At 37.9% G+C, this 14,688-nt stretch overlaps 1 protein-coding gene across 13 annotated transcripts in view; it reads left to right on the top strand.

Annotated features, from left to right (window-relative positions):
• Positions 1-14,688, top strand: part of LOC133636004 (MAP7 domain-containing protein 1-like) — a 136,345-nt gene that overhangs the window by 72,156 nt on the left and 49,501 nt on the right. For 11 of the 13 annotated variants that reach the window (XM_062029587.1, XM_062029585.1, XM_062029583.1 and 8 more), the window contains 3 exons: positions 1,975-2,190; positions 7,749-7,817; positions 8,001-8,021. In XM_062029587.1, the coding sequence (XP_061885571.1) occupies positions 1,975-2,190; positions 7,749-7,817; positions 8,001-8,021 (306 nt within the window). The remainder of the gene's footprint in view (positions 1-1,974; positions 2,191-7,748; positions 7,818-8,000; positions 8,022-14,688) is intronic. The other 2 variants (XM_062029590.1, XM_062029586.1) reach the window with 1 other exon arrangement.

Raw genomic sequence — 14,688 nt, 5'->3', positions numbered from 1 at the left:
AAAAATATTTTTCTTAGTAGAATATTTGATGTGAAGTAATCGGAACCTTGGATAGGTCAATAATTCATAATAACATTGATTTTTATTCAATGTTATGTTTTGAGCAATGACAGTTTGAAAGAAAAGAAAACAGCTTTGTTTTATTAGTCAACATTGCAACTTTTTCTAAATTACATTTAACCTTTAAGCTTTTTTATTTCACTTTTGTTATGTTTTTGTTTATTTTAATGGTATTTTTAGAATGTGCCGTGGGCCTTTAAAACATTAGCTGTGGGCCGCAAATGGCCTCTGGGGCACACTTTTGACACCCCTGCTATAGATAATAAAAAATTAAATCTGATAAATCTATGGATAAAAAGCAGAGCCTGGCGACGCATGCGCGTTTATCTTAAGTCTCTCACTCTCTCTGTCTCTGCCACTCCCTCACCAATGCTGCTGCGCGCACAATTTGTTTTGTTTTTAACCCCTTCTTAACCCTGAACGTACATTGAAAATACACGCAACCCTAACTCAAAATGCCAGACATTTGAGGCATTTAAGAAACTCCGCCCTGACAGCTCCGCAAAAGAGGACATGTCCGGTGAAAAGAGGATGTATGGTCAGTCTATCCTAGCCCGTTAGCTGCTAGCATGCCGTGTGTTGTGCCTCGGTGTGCATTGTTTACACAACTTGCGTTACGCTACTTAATATGTCCGTGTGGAAACTCGTTCGGTACACCTCCGAACCGAACCGGAACCCCGTACCGAAACGGTTCAATACAAATACACGTACCGTTACACCCCTAGTTGTCAATATTCAGTGTTTTATCGTTCATAGTTAATATGGTAAATCCCACATTCTTTATTTTCATGTACATTCTGGGTGTGTCATTCAGTAAAAATAAATTGAAATTCGATTCCGTTTTTTCAGGCGGTCTGTCATAACGTTTTTAGCATTCTATCAGACATTATTGTGAGGTTTTGTATTAGTATTCCTAAAAATCAAATATACCAGCCCCCGGACACAGTTTTTTCTCTAAATTTGGCCCCCCAAGTCAAAATAATTGTTGTATGGGATCGCTAATGGCGCCTTTCTTGATTCTTTTTAATTTCCTGTCACGATGAGTCACTCCGCAGTTTGTCACTCACATCCTCCAAACATGGCGGTCAGTGAGAGTATCAGCAGATTAGCCGACCTTAACGAGAGGAGGGCTTTAGACAGGATGTGTTTCATGGGGCCTCTTCTCAGAGGTCAAAGGTCAGGAAGTGTGACCCTAATGAGTGGATCTGAGTTCATAACGCTGTGGTTGAAACGTATAAGCACCAGAGTTAACAGCTGTTGCTGTGGGCAACCTACCGATGTACTTTAGTGTTGTTATTAACTCTACAAGATGGCAGGAGTTGCATTTGAAGAATCAAGGGTGTATTACAACCTATGTTGATAAGTACCGGCCAATTACAAATGCCGATCCCCACTAGCTGACACTATTAATTTTTAGGCAATTATTTGTCTCTTAATAAAGTACTTCTGATTCTGATTCTAACAGCAGCACAAAATAAACTAAGGAGATATGGAAAAATAATACAATAAAAATGCCACATAAGCCTTAACTTTGTCAATTTAAGGCTTTTTGTCAATTATTCATCATCAGTTATCTGCAAAGTCATGATGTGATATTGACATAGAAATCCATGCATGCTGGTGTGTAAAACATTGCTGATAGGAGTGCTTCTCTGCTGTAAGCTTTCGGGAGCGGGGAGGGGAGTGCAATTTTTCTGCAGATGGGCTGACGTGTGTGCAAATGACGTGTGAAAGTGAGGTTAATGATTTCTAATGAGGCTGGAGTGTTGGCTATAATGAAGCTCCTGAAGGCAGCGCCTCAGCTTTGATAAAGAAAGAAAAACAGTCTGCTCGTAAAAGACAAAATATATTCGACGCCAAGACGTGACCGTCTTAGAAAATGTTTTTGAGCTCATTTGCCTTTCTTCTCCGCAGCTCTGCCCTTGCAAAGTGAGTGTCAGACCATCCACAACGGAGATAAGTCCCTGGGCAGCGTATTCCTGACGCCTGATGACTCAGCCATCACAGACCTCTCCCCCAAGACTGAGTCCTGCACCAAAGCAGAAACCCCCACTGAGACAGATGCCTCCTGCAAGACGGAGCCCAGCCAGTCAGGGCCTGGCACCGGCAGCAGCCCTCCGCCCAAGAAAGGTGAGCTATAGACCTGTTCAAGAAAATAACCGAGGTAATAATTACAGTCAATCAGGTTCATAAAACGTTAATTTTCCCATCTGAATTAAAACTTATGAGACACTTGTGATTTAGGGCTATATAAATAAACATTGATTGATTGATATATTTGGATACAAAAATGGGCCTCTTCCATTGTGACTGCAAATTTGTGACAATGCAAAATTATTAGGAATGATTCCTCCAGGAACTTTTCCTTATACAGTACAGGCCAAAAGTTTGGACACACCTTCTTATTCAATACGTTTTCTTTATTTTCATGACTATTTACATTGTACATTGTCACTGAAGGCATCAAAACTATGAAAGAAAACGTGGAGTTATGTACTTAACAAAAAAAGGTGAAATAACTGAAAACAAGTTTTATATTGTAGTTTCTTCAAAATAGCCACCCTTTGCTCTGATTACTGCTTTGCACACTCTTGGCAATGAGCTGCAAGCACCTGCGAAGTGAAAACCATTTGAGGTGACTTCCTCTTGAAGCTCATGGAGAGAATGCCAAGAGTGTGCAAAGCAGTAATCAGAGCAAAAGGTGGCTATTTTGAAGAAACTAGAATATAAAACATGTTTTCAGTTATTTCACCTTTTTTTGTTAAGTACATAACTCCACATGTGTGCATTCATAGTTTTGATATGACAATCCACAATGTAAATAGTCATGAAAATAAAGAAAACACATTGAAAGAGAAGGTGTGTCCAAACTTTTGGCCTGTACTGTACATCAGGCATAAAAGGATGAGTATCGTCAGTATTTCCTTCCCAAGCCTGTTCTGCACTGTTAACTAACATGAAAAGATACTTCTCTGAAACACCATAATTATTTTCTTCCCATCATAGCATAGCATAGCATTATAGCTCGCATGTTAAAATGAAGATGTATAGGAGTAGTGAATAGACCTGCCATCATTTTGCTCCTAACTGGTGGGTGTATTCATGACCCCTATGCAGTTTGGACAAATGCCAAATGCTCATTTGTGACAAGGAGACATGGCGTGTGTAGTGTTTTATGGAGAGGGAGGGGCTGATGCATTAGGTGATCCTCCTATTGTTTTATAGCACCCGTCCATGTCGCAGACCCAAAGTGGGGAGGGTTAACAAATCATGTAGCGATGGAGATGAAGTGCAGTGTAAGACACTTTATGACTAAAAGACACACAAGTCATACTGTAAATCAGGCCTATTCTTCTGGCGGCCCACCAAAGCTTTTCATTTGGTCCGCCGGACATCACACAAATAGGCTTGATGAAACCATTTAAACTGGGGTTGCTCACGGATGCAGTACTCCTGCCAACATGCAGGGGGCCACCGCGAGGCATGTGTCACGATGAAGCAGCAGTGATGTGAGTAGAAGAAAACTACGCATTCAACCCCCCCAAAAATCGAAATAAATTGCAGAAATTTGGAAATATATTGGATATGTATTTGGATATACACAATATGAGAACAAAATTTAAAAGGAATTTTACCTTTGCAACATCATTATACTATTGGCTAAGTCTTATATTCATAAATGTAAGGTTCTCAATACTCGGCCTGTTTTTTGTGCCTTTAAAAAATAATTAGAGCTTTACTTTAAAACGCTTTGTACCTCTAACAACCAACACATTGCTACATATATGTATATTTTGCATTCTACTGTAGTTGCTTTATTGAGTTTACAACCCCCTGGCGCTGTGTTGTACTTGTTTTGGTTGTTATTGTTCATATGTTTGTTTGTAAATTTTGAACTTTATAAATAAATTTATATATAAAAAAATATATGTAATAATAATAATAAAAACACGGACACAGTGTTCAATCCACACGTGTAAACTTCATCACAAAACATGGTTAAATATATGTAAGTAGATATTGTGCATAAATATATTTACTTTGTTTTGTATTGAAATTGTTGACTTCCTGATGTCTTTTAGAATAGAATAGAATAGAATGGACTTTATTGTCATTATATTTGCATATAACGAGATTAAGGACTCCAACTTAAGGTGCGTTAGTGGGAACAAATATGGGGTAAAAATTAATTACACAACAGGTAATAAAGAAAAAACTAACAATTGAAATAAACAGACTACTATCCAATAAAAATAATAAGCAGTCCTGTACAATATACAAAACACTATAGAATGACAAAATACTGTACAATATACAGAACAAGACAAGAGTACCGGAGTAATAAATAATAATCAGTGTCGGACGTATTGCACTCGAAGGGTAATATTGCACAGTAGGGTATTAGGGTAGGATATTGTATAGGAGTGAATTATTATTATAAGTTAGAGTTCAAGATGGTTTTTTGCATTTTGTATTTGTGGTAGTGTTGTTTTTTGTCTGAGAGTAACTCTGGGCGATCAGAGCTCGTTTAATACACTTAGGCAAAATTTGACCAGTAGAGGGTGATAACGCTAAACCTAAGGTTTAATTGTGATAAGTCACATACCAGTACACTGTGTGCTATGTTTGATATACTGTAGATGTTGTTTAATTTCTATATGGGTAAACATATGTGGCCGTGCGAATGTATTAAGACTAAACCACAGGTGTCAAACTCAAGGCCTGGGGGCCAGATCTGGCCCGCGACATAATTTAATCTGGCCTGCAAACACCTGAAAATAATATGTGTCAATAAAGTACTTAATATTTTCTCACTAAATGTAATAGATTTTTTAAAATTTTGACAGAAAAAATGTATGTACTGCTTGAAATTGCATACCTTTTAAACTGCAATAGTATCCATTATTGCAACAAATATTATAGTATACTATCATACTTTCCAAACATGTTTTTGTCTAAATAAAAATAATTAACTTTACAGAGAAGTACCCATCAAATTAATAAAAATGACTATAAATTTTACATTGTTCTTTACAGCATCTTACTGTAAATTGGAAAAAAACTACTACTGTTTTTTGCGTTAAAATTCTGTTGACTGAGCTGCCAGTTTTGGACTGTAAAATCTACGGTTGTTGTGTTTCACGGTGTATTACTGTAAATGGAAAGACGGTTCATTTGTTTTTACGTTAGAAAAACTGGCAGCTAAGTTGCCAGAATGAAAAAATAACTTGTAGTATTTTTATAAAGTTGTAAAAACCAATGTCAATTTAACACCAAAATTCTGGCAACTTAATCTGCCAGCTTTTTCCGTAAAAAAACCTCCAAAAAACAGTGGTACTGTTTTTCCATTTACCAAAAATGTTGTAAAAAATAAAAATAAAAAACACTATATTTTACAGTAAAATTTTGTAAATGTAAAGTTTTTACTCTAAAATCGACAGTCTACTTAAAACTATTTATATAATTAATAATGAAATCCGGAGGCAAATTCATACATTATTCACTGTTACAAGCGGCCCTCTGATGGCAGCCATAACTGCCATGTGGCCCTCAATGAAAACCAGTTTGACATCCCTGGACTAAACCTTCTATTTTATTCATGTGAAATACACAATGGACATTATTTATGTAAAATACACAAAGGATGCTATACTTTTTGTAATGTTTATTTTATGTTTACATTTTCAGTCTTACAATCCTAAATCAAATAATTAATTTAAATGAAATAATTTTAAAAAAAAGGAACATCAATCCCCAAAAATCCTTTTGGAGATTATGTTTTTTTGTACTAGTAACTGCACACGTGGAAATTGAATACCGAGTGCAGAATAATGAATTTATTGACAGAGCAGTGTGAAAGCCAATGTGTTTACTTTGTAATTAAGTAAACTAAGTCTCGAAGGAATCTAACCTGCGGAGACACTTCCTGACAAGACATCCACATTTCGATGTCCGGCCCCCGAGCCCTTGGACTCTTGAAACTGCGGCCATCTTCACTATGTAGTGGAATAGCCCAGCTGTAAATATACACTGGGGGAAATCTTTGTGTAATACTATTTATATTTTTTAATGTTTACCCCCCTAAAAAGACAAACAGTTCATCTGTAATCATGCTGGCGTGAGCTCAGGATGCAGAGAAGGTAGGCAAAGTGCAAGCAATGTGTCCATTTATTAGGCACCAGGCTGAAGAAAAGTAACACAGGTCTAGCAGGAACTCCGAAAGCAACAGAAAACTTTGGCATACAGAAAATAATGAACATGCACTACAGGAGGGTACAAGGTGGAACTAAATAGAACTAATTAACAGTGTGGAGCAGGTGTGCTGGTAGGACAAGGGACAGAAAGTAAAGGTGTGACAAAACAGGAAATGTTGCCAAAACAAGAGCACCAGTACATGAAAAGATTCCAATACCAAAGGGAAATAAAGAGCGAAGTCGAAACTGTCATGTGGCATCATGACAACATCATTATTACAATTACTGTGAGACAAAATAGCAAAGAAAGCAAACAAAACTCCCAAAAAGATCAATTAAGAGGACTAATTTATGTGCTTCTTGTTTGTTACGGGGTCAGAAATCTTGCTAGTGGAGAAACAAATACTTATACTTTATTCTTCACACATTTATTTTTTAAAACATGTAAGACAACAAGAACATGATTCAATTTAATTTAGTTTTACCGCATCCCGTCAGCACAATTGAATAATGATAAACTCACTGTTTAAGTTTCAACACAAGTGAAATGATGTGGATAGTCACTCCGCAGCTATTATACCCCCTTTATTAGATATATTTGTATGCTCACAGTGGTATCGTTTGAGTTGGAATTCAAGCATGTAAATTATGCAAATTGATTCAGTATGTGGTGACAAGGGATTAAAAAAAACCCATCAGAAATGTAATTTTTATCCAGGGATTACAATCAATTTACTACACATAGAATGCATGCATGTATAAATGAGTTGGTATCGTCAGAAGTCTTCTAAAACGAGAGTATCATTTCACAAATGTTTGTAAATATATAGCTGTTTTTTACGATGTACCTATTGCTTGGTTATAGTAAGTAAAACTAGTGTATCATAGCAATATGAAAATAAATATATACTAATTGTCAGGTTCAAACACTGATGACATCTATTAAACGAGACAAGAAGCAAGGAATTAAACAGAGACCGAATTAAATTTGGCTCAATTGAGGAGAGCGCGTCTGTGCTGTACTCTTGCACAGTCTCCATCACGCTCTGGCGAAAAATTGTACGCCTCCTCTTTTATTTGGACTTTCCCTGATTACATGGCAACAGCTGTTTCTAAGGTACGGGGGTCGTAAACAGGTGCTGCCTTTGGCCACAAAACAGTTCAAAGAAAAGGTCGTAAAACAGTTCAAAGAAAAGATCGTAAAACAGTTCAAAGAAGAGGTCCCTGTAGGGGAGTCAGGTCATGCTTCCTCTTCGCTTTGTAGTTCTTGGGTCAAGACAATATCTTTCTGTTGATTACAATACATGAAAGAAACAGAACACCTTCATGTTGCTTCCCATCCTACACAGTGGAGTTTTACAAGCCCTCTGCTTGGTAGGATTAAAGACAGCTTTTGTCTTCTCGCCGGGAACTCATGGAAACACAAAGTTTTGTGATAACATAGATACAATTATTCTGACACTAATGGATAGCTTATTTTCTTGTCTCCCACAGATTCAATGAGCTCAGAGCAGCGGCAGAAGCTTGCCAAGCAGAGAAGAGAAGAAAGAGCCAGATATATTGGTGAGACCTAAATGTGAATGAGTGTTTAAGTGATGCTGATGAAACCGTGAGGCGTGTAAAGTGCGGTCACTCCTTCTCCTGAATCCTAACCTCTTTGTGTATATCGTCCCTCTTCTGTCTATCTGCTGATGGTTATTGACATGTGTCGTTGTTGTTGTTGTTGTCTTCTTGCACGGCTTTCAGAACAGCAAACTCAGCTGCAAGGTAAGGTGCTTCACTAAAACCCTGAATCGTGCAATTCCTCAAATAACAAGACTTGAAATTATTTTTCCATCATTGCCGCATAAGATTGTCTCCATTAATTGGTTACGTGATTCTCTTTAATTTTATTGTTCTGTATTCCCGCCTCATGCATGTGTCCCATTCTGTTATCTATCCATCATCATGGCTTTGGCTTGAATTTGAAAGTAATCTATATGGACACACACTTTTTAATTAGTTAATTAGCGAATCAGTCACGACTGTGCTTGACAATTTAATCAAGGGCTGTCCAAACTACTTTCCACTGAGGGACGCTTACCAAAAAATAAAAGTATGCGGGGGGCACTTTGATACAATTTGTGCATTAAAGACAGTAAAACCAATAGGGATCTTTTGATATAAATGTCCTCCAAAAAGCACACAAGGTTGGTCTTTTGTTGTATTTAAGTGAAATCATTTACAAAAAGGTAAACATGGTACGGCTACTAGGAGCGAGCAGCTACACAACAGCTAAGCACCCAATAGCAAATATGCTAGACATACAGTACAGGCCAAAAGTTTGGACATACACTACCGTTCAAAAGTTTGGGGTCACATTGAAATGTCCTTATTTTTGAAGGAAAAGCACTGTACTTTTCAATGAAGATAACTTTAAACTAGTCTTAACTTTAAAGAAATACACTCTATACATTGCTAATGTGGTAAATGACTATTCTAGCTGCAAATGTCTGGTTTTTGGTGCAATATCTACATACCGTATTTTCCGCACCATAAGGCGCCCTGCGTTGTAAGCTGCACGTTCAATGAACGGCATATTTCAAAACTTTGTTTACCTATTAGCCGCCCCGTGCTATTAGCCGCACCTACGCTACGCTAAAGGGAATGTCAACAAAACAGTCAGATAGGTCAGTCAAACTTTAATAATATATTACAAACCAGCGTTCTAACAACTCTGTTCACTCCCAAAATGTAATGTGCAAATGTGCAATCACAAAAATAGTAACACTCAAAATAGTGCAGAGCAATAGCAACATCAATAACTCAACGTTGCTCATATGTTAATGTCACACAACACACAAAATAAACATTTGAAGCTCACTTTCTGAAGTTATTACTCACTATCCCTCGAATTCTTCTTCTTCGGTGTGCTTCACTTGTTTTTTGACACCATCTGTGATGTGGACGCGCATGCAGTCATAGATCAACAGGGACGGAGCTGCGTGAAAAAAGTCACCCGGTCTCTTCGCTCATTTTTTCTTCATCCATCCATCCCTTCGAGTTAGCTTTTATGATGACGCCGGCTGGAAAGTTCTCTTTTGGCAAGGTCTTCCTTTTGAATATCACCGTGGGTGGAAGTTTCTGGCCGTTAGCATGGCAAGCTAGAACCACAGTGAAGGACGACTTCTCATTCCCTGTGGTGCGAATATTCACCGTACGTGTTCCCGTTGTATCCACAGTGCGGTTCACAGGAATATCAAAAGTCAGTGGAACCTTGTACGCGTGTCTCTTAGTAGGAGACATTTTGTGGTCTTTACAGAAACACACAAATGAAATGAAACGTAATATCCGCGCGCTTCTTCTTCTACGGGGGCGGGTGCGGTTGCTTACAGTAGAAGAAGAAGCGCTTCCTCTTCTATGGGGCGGTTGCTTACCGTAGAAGAAGAAGCGCTTCCTCTTCTACAGGGAAAAAAGATGGCGGCTGTTTACCGTAGTTGCGAGACCTAAACTTTATGAAAATAAATATTAATATTAATCCATATATAAGGCGCACCGGGTTATTAGCTGCACTGTCAGCTTTTGAGAAAATTTGTGGTTTTTAGGTGCGGCTTATGGTGCGGAAAATACGGTAGGTGTATAGAGGCCCATTTCCAGCAACTATCACTCCAGTGTTCTAATGGTACAATGTGTTTGCTCAGTGGCTCAGAAGGCTAATTGATGATTAGAAAACCCTTGTGCAATCATGTTCACACATCTGAAACAGTTTAGATCGTTACAGAAGCTACAAAACTGACCTTCCTTTGAGCAGATTGAGTTTCTGGAGCATCACATTTGTGGGGTCAATTAAACGCTCAAAATGGCCAGAAAAAGAGAACTTTCATCTGAAACTCGACAGTCTATTCTTGTTCTTAGAAATGAAGGCTATTCCACAAAATTCTTTGGGTGACCCCAAACTTTTGAACCGTAGTGTACCTTCTCCTCATTCAATGCCTTTTCTTTATTTTCAGCTCGCATATATATATATATATATATATATATATATATATATATATATATATATATATATATATATATATATATATATATATATATATATATATATATATATATATATATATATATATATATATATATATATATATATATATATATATATATATATATATATATTCACTGAAGGCATCAAAACTATGAATGAACATGTGTGGAGTTATGTACTTAACAAAAAAGGGAAACTTACTGAAAACATGTTTTATATTCTAGTTTCTTCAAAATAGCCACCCTCTGCTTTGATCACTGCTTTGCACACTCTTGGCATTCTCTCCATGAACTTCAAGAGGTAGTCACCTGAAATGGTTTTCACTTCACAGGTGTGCTTGAAGGTCATCGAGAGAATGCCAAGAGTGTGCAAAGCAGTAATCCGAGCAAAGGGTGGCTATTTTGAAGAATAAAATTTAATAGTGTGTGGGACCCTCTTTACCAAGGTGCTGGTCTTTGGCTCCCAGATGGCCTTTTTTGCAGCGTCCTCAATTTTTTAAAAAGCACTGAGTCACAGACACATGGGATATGTTTTTGTTTGGGCTCTCTATTCCTCAGAATGATTTGTAATAGGACAGTATATGAAAGCTATGATTGTGCCAAAGGCACGGTTGTATGAGTTTGTGTGGAATAAATGGACTGGTTTAACCTTGGGGGTGAACAGGTCCATAAACTAGTGCATGAATGGGCAAAAATGTCAGTTCAAAGCTCCCTGAAGAGTGAAAGAAAAATGGTATTGCGTTGCTGCGGGGCATGCAAGAGGAGCCTTAATTACTCTGAGCTGAGACCAGGCCTTTCAGACAGATTAGATTTCATTACAACATTCATTAGCATTGTTATTACGCTCACGCTGCTGCAGCACCACAATTAGAACCGCATTTCACTTATCGCTGCATTCGAGATTTACCCTGATTTTTTTGGACTCGATTTCTCGCGGCCTGCTTTTGTACGACGAGGTCCACTGCTAGTGGTGGGCTCTCATGGTTTTGGTTTCTCTTTGCAATGGAGGATCAATAAAAAAACAATAAAAAAGCTTGCATGTTTATCTTTTTATTCTCTTGTGCAATATTTCAATCTTGATGTTAAAAATTATTTCCCATTCAAACACATAACTTGTTTTTTAAAATAAGGGACATTTTTCCAGGAAAATTTTTTTTTCTCAAGTGACCTAAAGTGTCTGTCAAGAAGGAATTTCCCCAATTGCACAGGAAGTCATTTCACAATAAAAGCATAGTTTATGTACTAGGGTTGTACGATATACCGGTACTAGTATAGTATCGCGGTACTAATCAAAAACAGTACTATACTCTTTTTGAAAAGTACCGGTTCCCGGGCATGACCTCACGCCGTGACGTTGCTGGTTTTACGAGCAGAGGAGCATGTTCGGCAGCGCACAATCACAGAGTACTTACAAGCAGACACAGTGAGTAGACAGAAAAGGGAGAATGGACGCATTTTAGCCTAAAAACTGACGATAAAGGTGAAGTTATAACACTGAAACGCCCTCAGAAAGAGGTGCTTTAAGACATGGCTAGCTAGCTAGCAGCTAATGTCCATTCGCAATCAGCAGTGTTTTAGCTTCTTCTAAATCACTAATCCTCGCCTCCATGGTGACAAATAAAGTGAGTTTCTTACAAGTATCATCCCTGCAGGACGAGGAATAGCTAAACATGCTTCACTACACACCGTAGGAGGATACAATAGCTCAGTGGTTCTCAACCTTTTTTCAGTGATGTACCCCCTGTGAACATTTTTTTTAATTCAAGTAGCCCCTAATCAGAGCAAAGCATTTTTGGTTGAAAAAAAGAGATAAAGAAGTAAAATACGGAATTATGTCATCAGTTTCTGATTTATTAAATTGTATAACAGTGCAAAATATTGCTCATTTGTTGTGGTCTTTCTTGACCTATTTGGAAAAAAAGATATAAAAATAACTAAAAACTTGTTGAAAAATAAACAAGTGATTCAATTATAAATAAAGATTTCTACACATAGAAGTAATCATCAACTTAAAGTGCCCTCTTTGGGGATTGTAATAGAGATCCATCTGGATTCATGAACTTAATTCTAAACATTTCTTCACAAAAAAAGAAATCTTTAACATCAATATTTATGAAACATGTCCACAAAAAATCTAGCTGTCAACACTGAATATTGCATTGTTGCATTTCTTTTCACAGTTCTTTTTGACAGACATTTTTTAAAAATCTCACGTACCCCTTGGCATACCTTCAAGTACCCCCAGGGGTACGCGTACCCCCATTTGAGAACCACTGCAATAGCTCACTGGCATCACTGCTAATAAAAGCTAGCGTGCCTGAATGTAAACAAATGCCATGGGTGGATCTACACCTGACATCCACTGGAATTATACCAAGTACAATAGCGTATGTAGTTGATACTACTATAATTACATCAAATTTTTTATCTTCACAAAATCTTTTTTCCTTTTTTTCAAATTCATATCATGTTTATAAACTCCGGAAATATGTCCCTGGACACATGAGGACTTTGAATATGACCAATGTATGATCCTGTAACTACTTGGTATCGGATCGATACCTCGATTTGTGGTATCATCCAAAACTAATGTAAAGTATCAAACAACAGAAAAATAAGTGATTATTACATTTGAACAGAAGTGTACATAGAACATGTTGAAACGGAAAATAAGCAGTGGACTGGACTCTCAGTATTATGTTAGATCCACTATGGACTGGACTCTCACAATATTATGCTAGATCCACTATGGACTGGACTCTCACACTATTATGTTAGATCCACTATGGACTGGACTCTCACTATTATGTTAGATCCACTATGGACTGGACTCTCACAATATTATGCTAGATCCACTCGACGTCCATTGCACCGGTCGCCCTAGGGGGGTCCCCACATCTGCGGTCCCCTCCAAGGTTTCTCATTGTCCCATTGGGTTTAGTTTTTCCTTGCCCTGATGTGGGATCTGAGCCGAGGATGTCGCTGTGGCTTGTGCAGCCCTTTGAGACACTTGTGATTTAGGGCTATATAAGTAAACATTGATTGATTGATTGATTGATTGATTGTTTTTCTATTTAACACGTCAAAAACGAGTGCAAAGTGAGATTGTTAATGACAGCACATAACTACACTTATTTTGAAGGACCAACTTTACGGCCTACAGCATGTGTTATACCGATGTTTATCAAGTGTTGCTAAGTGGATGGGAAACTGTGCTGTAACGTAGATTTTTTTTTCATGATAAAAGTAAAAATACGGGGAAAATTCGGAAACTCCAACGCACCGTTAAAGAAAATCTCCCCAGGAGGGTTGACAGATATGTTTGAACACCTTTGGGGAGATGGAGCCATGCATTACTTTACTTTCTCCGCTGTCATCCTTGTTTGCCAAAATAAAGGAATCTCCATGAAAATGGTGATCTTTAAACCTAAGCACTAACACAAGCTTTAACGCTGCGTATTTTCCACAATTCCGTAGTAATCCTGCGGCCATAATGGGATTTTTTGGGCAGGAATTGGATTACAGAGGAGTTTGTCATTGTTGCTGAGGCACAGAGTTGTGTGCCTTTTTGCCTTATTTTAGCTGAGAAGCTCTTTTGAACACAGCACCAAGCGCAAATCTTTTCTTGGCGTAACGCTGCTACATTCTTCAGGACATAAAGCCACAACATATTTGTGATGCAGTCTAATTTACCAGAACTCTAAACAATACTAAGTGATTGTTTTCTATTTTCTAACACTCCTGTAAAATAAAGGCTTATCGTATTTTCTGGACCATAGGGCGCACCGGATTATAGGGCACATTAAAGGGGTCATAGTATGATTTTATTATAAATGTAAAACACTCTCTTGTGGTCTACATAACATGTAATGGTGGTTCTTTGGTCAAAATGTTGCATAGATGATGTTTTACAGATCATCTTCAAGTCGCTTTCTGACAGTCGCTTCAGGATGCGCCGTTTTGTGGGCGGTCTTATTTACGTGGCTCACCTTCGACAGCGTCTTCTCCCCGTCATCTTTGTTGTAGCGGTGTAGCGTGCAAGGACGGGAGTGGAAGAAGTGTCAAAAGATGGAGCTAACTGTTTTAATGACATTCACACTTTACTTAAATTAACAACGGAGCAGCAGTTCCTCATCCGTGGCTCACTAGTGCAACAACAAGGCCGGAAATGTGTCCCGTGAAAAACCGTCCGACCGGAACTCTCTAATAACTAAAGTTCCTTGGGTGAATAATGTAAACTCACTATACCGGTATGTTTTAGCGCTTTCATAGCGAGTGTACTGAAATATATAAGTAAGAACTTTACACTACTTTATAATAGAAATAACAACAGCAGTGGATGAATGTCCCATAATAAGAAGATAGAGAAAAAGAAGAAGCTTATCGACTACGGTGTCGGCACGGACTACAAAGA

This window comes from Entelurus aequoreus, linkage group LG20 (genome assembly GCF_033978785.1).
Source record: "Entelurus aequoreus isolate RoL-2023_Sb linkage group LG20, RoL_Eaeq_v1.1, whole genome shotgun sequence".
Classification (NCBI taxonomy): domain Eukaryota; kingdom Metazoa; phylum Chordata; class Actinopteri; order Syngnathiformes; family Syngnathidae; genus Entelurus; species Entelurus aequoreus.
This window is presented reverse-complemented; position numbering and strand designations above follow the sequence as displayed.